Consider the following 12,067-nt stretch of genomic DNA (forward strand, 5'->3'; position numbering starts at 1 on the left):
TCTCCAATAAGTCTGCATCGCTTCAAGCTAGCCTCATTCTTTTTAGCTAACACCAGGACCTTTACAATGAGGGGTTCAGTGCAATTGTAGCCCTTCCTGAAGTTTAGTAATCCGGCCTGAAACTTCAGAGACTTTTATTGAAAGTCACATTTGCACAATAATTCAATAATTATTGATAACAATTAATAACAATAATTCCAGAGCGATAAATCCATGATTGAACGTTTATTTAGTCATCTATTCATATGAAAATGTTTTGTTTACTGTTAGCCACTGCCATCTTGACTTCTGACTGCTGACTGTGTTGACCAATCACATGAAGTCATGTGATTGGTCAACACATGTCAGGATGACACATGATGTCATGTCAGGAGACAGGCAGCCTGCTCAGCCAATAGATAACCCTAACCTCATACAAGCAGGAAGGCCTTGCAATAGTGTGTGTGTATTGCAGGCAGAGCTGCAGGTCACTCAGGAAGCCCTGGATGTGTATGAGTGTGATTTGGCTTACTGATGTCTCATAGCAGACAGGAAATGCAATGGAGAGAGCACAACGTTTTGGATAAAAGCGTATGGTCTTTTCTGGGATAAAATCGAAATAGTTTTACATTTGTGTTAGTTACAGAGTTTATTTTTGTTTCCCCCAATTGCCAAAATGTGGGAGAACAATTTCCAAAAGCCAAACCTTGTGTGGATTATTGTTCTCTGTGTCATTTCAATACATTTCTGTGAGGTTCAATTTCTGTTTAGTTTTTTATTTTGTATTTGTAGTCATATAACAATTTATACATTCATGTGACATCCCTGCAGCATACATATCCTGCTAGCCCAGGTTCTCCTGAAAAAAATGATGTCTGTAATTTGATTGTGCATCACAGGGTTGAGGTTATACAAGCATTATTACACAAGGTAGACCAGGCGAACCAAAGATTGGGAAAAAAAGTAGACCCTGTACTATTCCATTAACAAATACATTAACACTTAATGTCATATGTATTGTGATGTCGTTTTGCTAAATGGACGATTTATCTCTTGCTTCGCCAAGCTTGTTTTCTTTACACTGCGTGACAATAAATATTTCTGTCCTAGGTGAGCCAGGTGTCAAAGGACAGCCTGGTGCCAGCCCGGATGGCCAGCCAGGATTTACTGGCCGCAAAGGAGACAAAGGAAGAGCAGGACTGCCAGGTGTGTGCATGTCTGTGGGTCGAAAGGTGTGTTTGTGTGTACCGACAAGTGTTGTAATTGAGTCACCAACTGTCGAGTCCAAGTCAAGTATCAAGTCTAGTCCAAGTCGAGTCACGAGTCCAGAGAATAGCGACTCGAGTCAGACTCAAGTCCAATTCCAGGACTGCCTTATACACATACAAGTAATCCGAAACTTCATCCAACTTCTAAGTACTATTTCATGAATTCTCAAGTCAGATTTTAGAAATCCTCGAGTCCAAGTACAGGTCATCAGTGGAGTCACGACTCCAGAGAATAGCGACTGGAGTCCAGGACTCGAGTACTCCATCACTGGTGCAGCCAGTGAGGGATTTAGTGGAAAACCTGAACCTTGTGTCACATCCTCCAGATGAAGTCCCTACTGGCATATGAATTGCATATTAAAAACACACTCCTCCTTCCAACAGTGAGAGTTAGCAGTGACAAAGACTGTAGTACACCTCCCTACCTCCCATTTTTTAATGAATTATGTGTTTCCTCTGCAGGTCCAGTAGGCAGAATTGGAGACCCAGGCAACAAAGGTCCTCAAGGGTTGCCAGGCAGAGGTGGTACAGGTTATGTTGACAGTTTCCTAATAGCTAAACACAGTCAGAGCTCCTATGTCCCTGACTGTCCTCATGGCACCAGCCTCATTTACTCTGGTTACTCTTTCCTCTTCATCAACGGAAATGAGAGAGCTCACGGTCAGGACCTTGGTAAGAGCATGAAAACCTTCACGAACAGAACTACTGTGCAGAGTCTGCATCTTAACAAAAACTGTGCCTTTGCGTGAGTCATTTTTCTGACACTTCTGACGCTGTCCCTCAGGCACCATGGGAAGCTGTCTCCCTCATTTCTCCACCATGCCCTTCCTGTTCTGTGACACAGAAAGTAACTGCCGCTACGCTTCTCGTAACGACTACTCTTACTGGTTGTCCACTGACACTCCTATTCCTGCAAACATGGTTTCCATTTCAGGGGATAGGCTGGCTTCCTACATCAGCAGGTGGGGCAGCAACATGCACACATATACACAGACTCATGTATTTTTATAAGCAAATACAAAATACTTTACTTTTTCTGTTAATTGAAATGTACATTTAGTTGTAAACTAGTTGGGGCAATTTTAATATGGGTGTCTGTATGCATGTGTGGTTTAGGTGCTCAGTGTGTGAAACCACCTCCAATGTCATAGCAGTCCACAGCCAGACAACTCTGATTCCTGAGTGTCCCCGAGGTTGGGAGTCACTATGGACCGGACACTCATTTGTCATGGTAAAGAAGTCAGTGTTTTTTTCTCCTGGCTCTTCTCTTATGCTATAATCCATCTAATTTTCTTCTTTTGACCTTCATCCCTTTTAGTACACGGGTGCTGGAGCAGATGGCTCCTCCCAGCCCTTGGTTTCTCCTGGCTCATGTCTGGAAAAGTTCCGCCAAGTGCCTTTCATCGAGTGTCACGGCAGGGGAACGTGTAACTACTACCCTGATTCCTATAGCTACTGGCTGGCCTCCCTAGACCCCAACAGCATGTTCAGGTAAACTGCTCCCTTCTGTGTAAACAGTCGTGGATGCATGCCATGGGAGGTGCCTCCCTTTCACAGTTTGAATCATATCTTTCACAGGGTTGATTAGGGTTAGTTAAAGTGCTCATATTATGCTCATTTTCAGGTTCATAATTGTATTTAAAGGTTATATCAGAATAGGTTTACATGGTTTAATTTTCAGAAAACACCATATATTTGTTGTACTGCGCATTGCTGCAGCGCCTCTTTTCACCCTGTGTGTTGAGCTCGCTGTTTTAGCTACATCTTTGTTGGGAGTCGCACATGCACAGTACCTAGGTCAGCACTACAAGCCAGTCAGAAGCAGATTATGAGGGAGTGCCATGCTAGCAGCTAGGCGAGCATTATAACGTGTTACAAAGTGACGCACGTTCGTCACGGAAGTAAAGGCTGGACTACAATAGAGCTGTTTGGAGCAGTTTGTGAACAGTGTTTTCTGTTGGAGATGGTAACTCCCTTTGGGGTGGACTTTGGGCTTTTTCACTTTGTAAACCTATAACATGCACAAAAAAGATATACAGAGACAATAAAGATAAGGGAAAAAGCCAAAAAGCATAATATAAGCACTTTAAAGAATTTTTTAAGCGTTGTTTTTCTTTGATTTTGCATGTCCTATGACAATCACAATGCTGTTTCAGAATCAAATGTGTATCCTATCTTAGAAAGGACATGTTTTGGTTTGATTTGGTAACTTACTGATAATGAACCCTTTCACCATGTTACTTTAAATATAAAATAAGTGTGTGTGTGTGTGTGTGTGTGTGTGTGTGTGTGTGTGTGTGTGTGTGTGTGTGTGTGTGTGTGTGTGTGTGTGTGTGTGTGTGTGTGTGTGTGTGTGTGTGTGTGTGTGTGTGTGTGTGTGTGTGTGTGTGTGTGTGTGTGTGTGTGTGTGTGTGTGTTCTCTCCTGTAGTACACCTGTTCCTCAGACAGTGAAGGGACCTTCGATACAAAGTGTCATCAGCCGCTGTCGTGTCTGCAGGAAACCATGGCAACCTGGTACAGATGACAGACGTGGGGACAATTTTTAACATCCAATTTTACTTTTTCAATGTCATTTGAAGTATGAAAATGTGAGAAATATGAGATAAAACAGTCTTGGTTGTTTGTAGTGTGTGTTTGCCAATGACATTTTGAGGGGCTGTATCTTGTAAATGTGACAGTTTCCCTTTTGAATTGGTACGTTGTTGTTTTCACATGCAAATATTGAGTCATTTGTTCCCTCTAAAGATTTCAGTATGTTAAATGGTGCATGGAAAAGAATAAACCTCATGACCCATACAGCCTGCAACTTTCTACATTACATTTCTAAATGAGGCAGGAGGCGTTCTCTTTGGCTTTGGGGCAAAAACTGCTCATTAAGATCTTGATAGGATATATTGTGGAATGATTCATTTTGCATTCCATCTTTCTTGTTTTGGTTTGTCGTTTGGAGGGAAAGATATTAAAATAAAACACAAATGAAGAGAAATAATGATTATTTTTATGGTATGTTAATCTGCCTGTTGATTCAATATGTGACCAGAGGTTTGAAAGAAGCTGTAATTAAAAGTAATACGGTAATTGTTACTATCCAGAATAGCCTCATTCCTCTTGTGATTTCAACATTTTATTTCCCTGCACTATTCACTCAGTAGAGCAATGTGTCCCCAAGGAGCAGTCATTCAAGCTCACTCATCCATACCTGTCACTGTGATCAATAGATGCAAACTCCCCATATAGCTAGATGCAAAAATAAGGTACAGCAATGCCCTTAAACAACACTGTGTTCAAAATACTGTTGCTTTCTGGCACACGGATATTCCAACATATCGATTGCTCAGAGTCAGAAATAACAAGCAGCCTCATATGCTTATGTAAGGGAAGCAGCTAACATAAGTAACAACTGAAGAGGAGCTGAACCCTCTTATGGGAATTAAAAACCTGTGATGAAGTGTCACACTGATTATCTAATACATTTTTGACATTTTTGGAGCACAATCTCAACTCATTAAAAGTAGAGTTCCAACACATCTGAAAAAGCCCTGACGTAACAAGCAGCCACTCCTTGAATGCCACATTAAATTAAACAAGTCTTACATGGCCTGGTGTAGACAGTTGTTATCAGCATGGATAGAAACACTCTTGCTATAAAGTGCTCTTGGTAGCCTTCTTAACAGGATTATTCTGCTTCCGACAGTGCACTTAATAATTGTTCAGGAAGCTATATTAGGCTTCTACACCTTTATAATTGGGTTAGAAAAGTGATTTGTTGAAAGGGTGATGTGCCTCAAGGTTGTCCCCCATGTGAGAAGGACACATGTCCTTTTAGTTTTCTCCAAACGTGTTCCTTACATGGACGAGATAAACATCTGTTCATATTTTTGCGTAGGGTAATACTCAATTCATATTATAGAAATTTATTAAACACATTTAGGTCCCATTATAACATAGTTTTATAGGTCAGATCTCAATCCAGAATAACTATGCGAAGTCAATGTATTCATATTATGATCATTTTATTACAGGTTTACAAGGAAAGTTCTATAAAAACTACAGAGACATTGCCTGTACTCACACTGGTTACTAGGTATCTACTAATTTGAATACCTCCATTCTGTATGTACTGTAGGTAAAATCCTTAAGGATCAGCTGTTAAAACTCATTACTTCCAGTCACTTGCAGTTGTTATAGGATGTTGTCCGTCCACATTTAAGCCTAATTCTATGGGGAATTGAGCTACACCTTAGAGAGACATTACCTAATGCTGATCATTATTAGGTATCAGACATTAAACACAATACTTTCCTATGAGTGATCTTTTATACTAGTTATTGGTGGCAGATGTAGCCAGTTGGAAATCTTTTTTTTTTAACTTAACCTGGACTGAATTATAAAGTTTAGTTTTTTGTTGTTACAACACTCCTGCCATAATGTGAATACATTTCTATGGTTGCTGGCTTGTGCTGATCATTTGAGATGAACATTGCTTATTGACACTTGCTGGAAAGAGATTTTGGGCATATTTATTCAGCTTCAAACTGAATTTACAATTTTAAAAAGTCTTTTGACCCACTCTGCCTTTACATTTATCTGAATAAAAAACACTAACTTAATACCTCTTGCCTGTTAAACAATAAAACGGGATGATCCTAAAAAGAAGGATTGCTAAATTTTCAGTCCACGTAATGCAGTTGCATATTTACAGCATATGCCATTAGGAACATTATTACAGCCTTTGACAAATGCACCTTAACTCAGATGCAATATAACTGTTAAGTTAAACAGAGCAGAAATCTCATTAACGGGATTAACAGAGCAAACTTACAAGGGTGTAACAAAGGATAAATTGACCTTCATGACGTCTTGATATCCCATTGTCTCTGCCTATTGATTGAACTTTTACAGCACAGCAGGGTTAATGAAGTCATTGTTTCCCCCATGTTAGTGTCATTAATGTTGTTTTTTTTATCTTACATGAGTGCACATTGGGCTTCACTTACAGGGATTTGCTTTTAAACAAGGAGGCAGAGGGGATCTTTCACATTTGCAAGTTATGCCAATGATAGCATCAGGATGACCTTCACTTATACAACCAGATTACAGTGTGTAACTGAAAGACCAGGGTGGCAAACATGTCCTTATTTAGACCTTTTGTCTCACTCCTTATGCCTGCTGTAAATTACAGGGTACATGGTTCAGTGCATTGATGGGACCAAACACAAAATTGAGGATAGTTGTCCTTACGCAAATAACCTGCACACTCCTCCTCCCCTTTTTGGCCTATACTGTAGGTAGCGCTTTAAAAACTGTCATCTCACTCTGGCAGCGACATCAGCGGTGGATGTTGTGGTATCTTACCAAGAAGAATTCTCTCAACAAGAAGCACACAAGCAAGATATCTCGAGTAAGGATGGCCCACATCTTTTGCATTGTGGCACTTTTGTGTTTTGCATCGTGTGTTGTGGAAAATACAGAGACTGCGCAGAGATTTAAAGACCTCCACCTTCAGCAAGACTCATTGCCATGGCTCGAGGAAACACAAGACAAACAGGTGAGATGTCTTTATTTTCCCTAATGCCCTTCTCCATAATGTTCTTAATGCTTTGTACAACACAAAAATACCATCCCTTCTCCCAGCGGTTAAACCAAGCCCCAGGGTCCAGCTATGATTACACTGCAGGCTTTAGGATGCTCTGCCTACAGCGTCTCAATGTACAAAGTTTGTCCATACTTATGCAAACATTTTATTAACCTTGATCAGTGAGTCATTCTGGATGCTGTCAGAGCTACCTGACCGATTACAGTCATATGATTATCCTCAGAGCTGCACCTCTATGAAATTGCAGATAAGAGATTAAAGTACTACCACAAATTTGCATGTCCATTTCTGGCTATGAGCAACAAATGCAAAAGTAGTTTAGCATAAGATAAACTGATTTACAGTAACGTTTTCTATTTACTTACATGTATGACCCAGTTACTGTTTATAATGCTTTAATATTTACGTTATGTCAATATTTCTCCTCCATAGGAATCGACAAAGAACTTAATAGACTTGCTTTATAAACTCTCCAAATTTGAAAATGGAAATATCCTACAAGAACCCACAGACATTGAGGAACAGGAGAAGAATCGGCGTGCACTGGGCAAGACGACTCGCAGATTTGGCTGCAGGATGTTCTTCTGGAAAGCCTGGGCTGCCTGCTAACTTTGTTCTCACTTAAGTGCCAGACAAACCATAAAATAGATATTTCACTTTTATCTCTTTTTATGTCTAAAATGTAGTTTTCTCTTGGTATACCTAATTTATTGCTGCTCTAGGGTCCCATACAATCATGCAACTGCATTATGTCTTAAGATTAAAAAAGAAAGAAAAAAAAGCTTTGTGCTGTTCATGCTTACATAAATGTTCATTGACAAATGTTGTTAGGCTATCAAATTACTTTGTAATTTTCAGAAAATGTTAGGGCAGCTTTAATTAGCTCTCGCCTTCAAATTAAATGTGAATATAAAATAGTGGAACACTGTTGTAAAGTATGTGTGGATGTATGTGATGACTACATGAACAGTTTTTTATTTCTTTAAATAAACCTAGCCACTGAAGCTTACATTCTTTGAGGCATGACTTAACAATTAAAAAGACAATTCTGCATATTTCTTGGATTTGCTTCTTAACATCCTGCCATCTCACTTGACATAAAGGTCTTGACATTAATGTTTTAGTCCACCATTCTCAGTAAACGTTACACCATTTAGTGTGGAGAATCTTAAGCAGATTGGCTGTTTCTGGGGTGCAACATTCATACCTATTTGTAAAAGCATTTTAGACAATTCTCATACTTGCAGTTAGTTGAACAATACTTGACCCTCTTGATCTTGATCAACCGTCTGTTATGTTTCAAATAAATCAAGATCATTCACATTCATTCATTCATTCATTCATTCATCACACATCAAAGTATTTCCGTCTAAATAGGCCCTCTTTTGTTAGCAGATTTCTCTCTGCCACATTCTTTTCTCTCCAGCAGAGGAGGCTGTTCTTCTCTTTGTCCAGTAAGACTTTAAATGTCATAAATGTCTGCAGTGTGTTTTATGTTTCAAAGTGATCTTCGTGGTAGACCAGCACAACAATAAACCAACAGCTTTACAGACATCCATTCATCTTTTATATCTTTGATGTTCCTTCAATTGTTACGCCAATGACTGAAGCAAATTTTTCCCTATTTAAGTGTACTGTAGCTTTGGCATGCAATCTGCAAAGAGTTGTGTCTGTGTCTGGCATTTGTGCATGCATCTGTGTAAGTGAGCAATGCATATATGTAATTTGCATATTTCCTGATACATTCCCATGTGTGCATAAAACATGTCATGTAACACCACACATTGACGCACTGATGATATATGCATTTAGGTAGCTCAGCAGCAATGCATATCATAAAGGCCTTTATGTTAAAACATGCATTGATCTCCACCATGTATGTATTATGCATGTATAACTGTGAGGTGGATTCGGTGAAAATAACATGAACTCCATAACATCAAACAAGAAAAAAGACTATAGGTGAAACCGAGAGAAAGCAAAAAGAAATAGAGTACAATGTAGGGGGCAGAAAAAGGATAGAGAGGTGGAGAGGGAATATAGATTAGGAAAGTGCGAAAGTAGAGGAAGGGAGGGAAGGAGAGGTGCAAAGAGGATGAGCAACGGGATCAGAGAGAAAATTATTAAAGTAGCAGTGTTGGAACATAACTGCAGTCAAAGCTAGGCTTAGTATCCTTTCTGTCCCTGGGCAATTGGGATTCAACAGAACAGCTTCCCCCTGTAACAGGAACCACTGCCAGCACATTAACATGCTTATACTGGAGCGCTTCTTCAATAAAATGATAGAGTGTGAGAGTAACAATTACAAAGTGTGGGAGTGGGTGTGTGGGCAGGCGGCTGGATAAGTAGGTTTACAGTGTGTGTGTGTGTGTGTGTGTGTGTGTGTGTGTGTGTGTGTGTGTGTGTGTGTGTGTGTGTGTGTGTGTGTGTGTGTGGGTGGGTGCCTGTGTGCACTGTGCATGCACGTTTATGTGTCTTATGTCTCTTAAGTCTGTATTCCTGGCAGTGTTCGTCTGCAAACAGGAGAGGCCAAAAACAGCAAATCCCAGAGAAAGAGCGGCAGAGAGAAAGTAAAGTGATTTGTATTGTCTCAGGAGCGGACTGTCTCACAAGGTGCCGCAGCAGAAGCTTGCAGGTTTTTGAATTGAGTCACTTTAACCATCAGAACTCATTTCATTCAAACATTTATAATCATTCCAAAGCTTACTTCTTCTGGAAATAAACACATTAGAACCAATTATCCAATACTTTTGCCAACTCTGAGCAGTTGATTTGGATGTAAAAGATGCAGATAAGAAACACCGAGCCAGCTAGATCAAAGGAACATCACTGATCCTTAATTGAACAGAGACCAATTATTTTTAATGAGTAGAACTGAACGCGCCACTTCTAAGTAGGAGTTCCCTTATTCTCTCCCTGCGAGGACGAGAAAAGAGAAACAAGTGGAGTCCCAGTGGCACACAGGCCCATATCAAAACAACAGGACAAAAAGGGATAGACAGAGAGGGAAGAGAGATGCGTGGGATACAAGATCAAGAATATTTTTACTCTGTATGCTCACAAGTCTGCAAAAGACAAATAAAGTCATGTACGTGTCTATATAAATAACTGTACAAGCCATAAATAGATGTCTGTGTTGTGGATCCAGCAGAAACCTTAAAGTTCTCCATTAGCTATACCTCTCATATGGCATTAAAGAAGATTTACGATACTGGTAACATGGAAAATGTAAGTAATGACACTTGCTACAAAGAGATGCATGTGACATAACCCCGGCGAAGGGATTTTTGTATTGCAGAGATGTTGTAAACTGTGCCAGCTATGACCTTTAAAATGCAATAAAAAACAGTCAGTCTTCTGCCGCATATTAACACAGATGGTTTGAGAGAAAAGAGAAGAGGTAATAACACGGTGTGTTACCTTGGGATGAGAATTTTGAAAAATACACCATTTGGTATCCAGTCACTAATTTGGTGTAGTTTAACACCTTTTTTGAGTGTGAATGAACAATTTGAAAGATTAAAGCATCAAATCAATGTATTTCAGGTGCACAGAGTTTTCACAGTATTCCCAGGCGACCTGCTGGGATGACCACATTTCATAGCTATTGTATCTGCCACTGAGGTGTGAGAAATCTGATACAAACCTGATATTCTGACCTGAGGGTGGTACTAGAGGAAGTTGCAGAAATAGCTCATCCTCCGGGGTCTGGGAGAGAATGAAGGTGCTCAGTGAATACAATAGTTGTCTTAGATTAAAATTTTTCTTGTGTGCAATGTATGTCTGACATACATTGACAAACATCTCATTTGTGGTTGTGTGACATATCTGGACTACTATAGGATGGAGTGCCCTGAAATTTGGTACAGCAATTCACAATATCCTCAGGAGGACTTACAATAACATCGGTGAGCCCTTAACCTTTCCTCTAGCACCATCATGTCAAAACTTTAATTTGTCCAATATTTTGGTATATGACCAAATACTGGCAAAACTAATGAAACTGAGCAGAACTTCATATCAAGAGAGGTGGCACTCAGCTGCTAGTCTGTAAAAGATAAATGTTGAATGTTTACTTTGACTGGTTTTAGTGTCAGGATGTGCAATGCAATAATGTCAATATGGGTTATGGTTACGATAGGCATTATTGTATCTCGGCATATAAGTAGGCCTACAAAACAAGAAATAAAATCACATCTACATTAGACGCGGCGAGCATGTGCATCTCAGTGACCCAAATCAAACAAACACACCTGTAGGTCAGGTGCATGCTGGGTCTAGCAACTCCTAAATGTGAATATTGTTGTTGCTCTTCCAACGCTGTCTTCTACATTTGCGTAGGAACTTCCTTCTGTAAGAACGAACTTCTGAGACCTTTCTGCCGTTTTTGTGACAATAATCCCTATTCCCTGATGTGATTGCAGAGGATAGCCTCACTCAACTCAAAACTTTTTTGCATTTGAGGAGCGCATATTTTCAGCAGAGAAGTAGAAGCAGATTGTGGAGGAGACACACAGAATGATGTTCAGACAGGTGAGTAACGTTACAACAGACTTATTTAAAGAGCAGGTAAAAACTGTGCTGCATGGCTCTCTTTTTGCTTTAATGTGTGTTTTGTGGGCTGTAACGTTAGCTGCTGTTGAGTTTATTGTTGTCTTTGCATGGTAACGTTAACCATAGCTGTTTGTTGTTTGTTGTGTGAGAGTGTTGTCCCTTTTTCTGGTTAATTGTTAGAAAGGTGGTTGTCTAGTTCATAATTGAAAATAAGTTGTATATAGGCTGCAAATGTCTAACATCTGTAGAAAAACTATTTACTGTTGTTTTGGGGCCTCATTCCACATGTGTATAACGTAACCTTGACATGATAATGCACCTGAATTTTTAGCCTATTGGTTTTGATTTAGTAGGTCTATTTATGTACAAAACTGTACTGTACTGTACGGTTTCCCTCCCAAGTAGGCTAGAGTTTAGATTCTCTGCCCGAGCCCAAATTTGACCCACGGGCTAGGTCGGGACAATATTTCCTGCCACTATCCCCGGGCCAGGCCAGGCCTGGCCGGGCCCTTGATCAAGCATTTGTGTTTTTTTAATCATTACTTTATTAGCCTAATTGGGTGGGGAGAAAGCTATGCCTCTCCAGTTTCTCCTGTAGCTCTGGGTATATGTCCTGCACTGACTTGAGTGTGAGATAAACTGTGCTAAATCGTGTCCCCCCCATCTGTA

At 39.9% G+C, this 12,067-nt stretch overlaps 2 protein-coding genes across 2 annotated transcripts in view; both read left to right on the forward strand.

Moving 5' to 3' along the window:
* LOC144526684 (uncharacterized) overlaps positions 1-3,794 on the forward strand; it is a 34,551-nt gene extending 30,757 nt beyond the window's left edge. Inside the window, exons 46-51 of the mRNA XM_078264298.1 lie at positions 1,090-1,185; positions 1,710-1,919; positions 2,032-2,209; positions 2,364-2,478; positions 2,566-2,738; positions 3,677-3,794. Coding sequence (XP_078120424.1) covers positions 1,090-1,185; positions 1,710-1,919; positions 2,032-2,209; positions 2,364-2,478; positions 2,566-2,738; positions 3,677-3,794 — 890 coding nt within the window. The remainder of the gene's footprint in view (positions 1-1,089; positions 1,186-1,709; positions 1,920-2,031; positions 2,210-2,363; positions 2,479-2,565; positions 2,739-3,676) is intronic.
* Positions 3,795-6,585: 2,791 nt separating this feature from the next.
* On the forward strand, positions 6,586-7,880 carry LOC144526336 (uncharacterized). Its single transcript, XM_078263753.1, has 2 exons — positions 6,586-6,796; positions 7,277-7,880. Exons 1-2 carry the CDS (start codon positions 6,587-6,589, stop codon positions 7,451-7,453), a joined length of 387 nt encoding a protein of 128 aa, XP_078119879.1. The 5' UTR covers position 6,586; the 3' UTR covers positions 7,454-7,880.
* The last annotated feature ends 4,187 nt before the right edge of the window (positions 7,881-12,067 follow it).

This window comes from Sander vitreus, chromosome 12 (assembly GCF_031162955.1).
Source record: "Sander vitreus isolate 19-12246 chromosome 12, sanVit1, whole genome shotgun sequence".
NCBI lineage: Eukaryota > Metazoa > Chordata > Actinopteri > Perciformes > Percidae > Sander > Sander vitreus.

Excerpts from the sequence above, each read along its gene's own strand:
- LOC144526336 (XM_078263753.1), top strand. The coding sequence starts at position 6,587 with ATGTTGTGGTATCTTACCAAGAAGAATTCTCTCAACAAGAAGCACACA. Across the intron at positions 6,797-7,276 it reads AGGAAACACAAGACAAACAG|GAATCGACAAAGAACTTAAT; the intron begins GTGAGATGTCTT and ends TCTCCTCCATAG.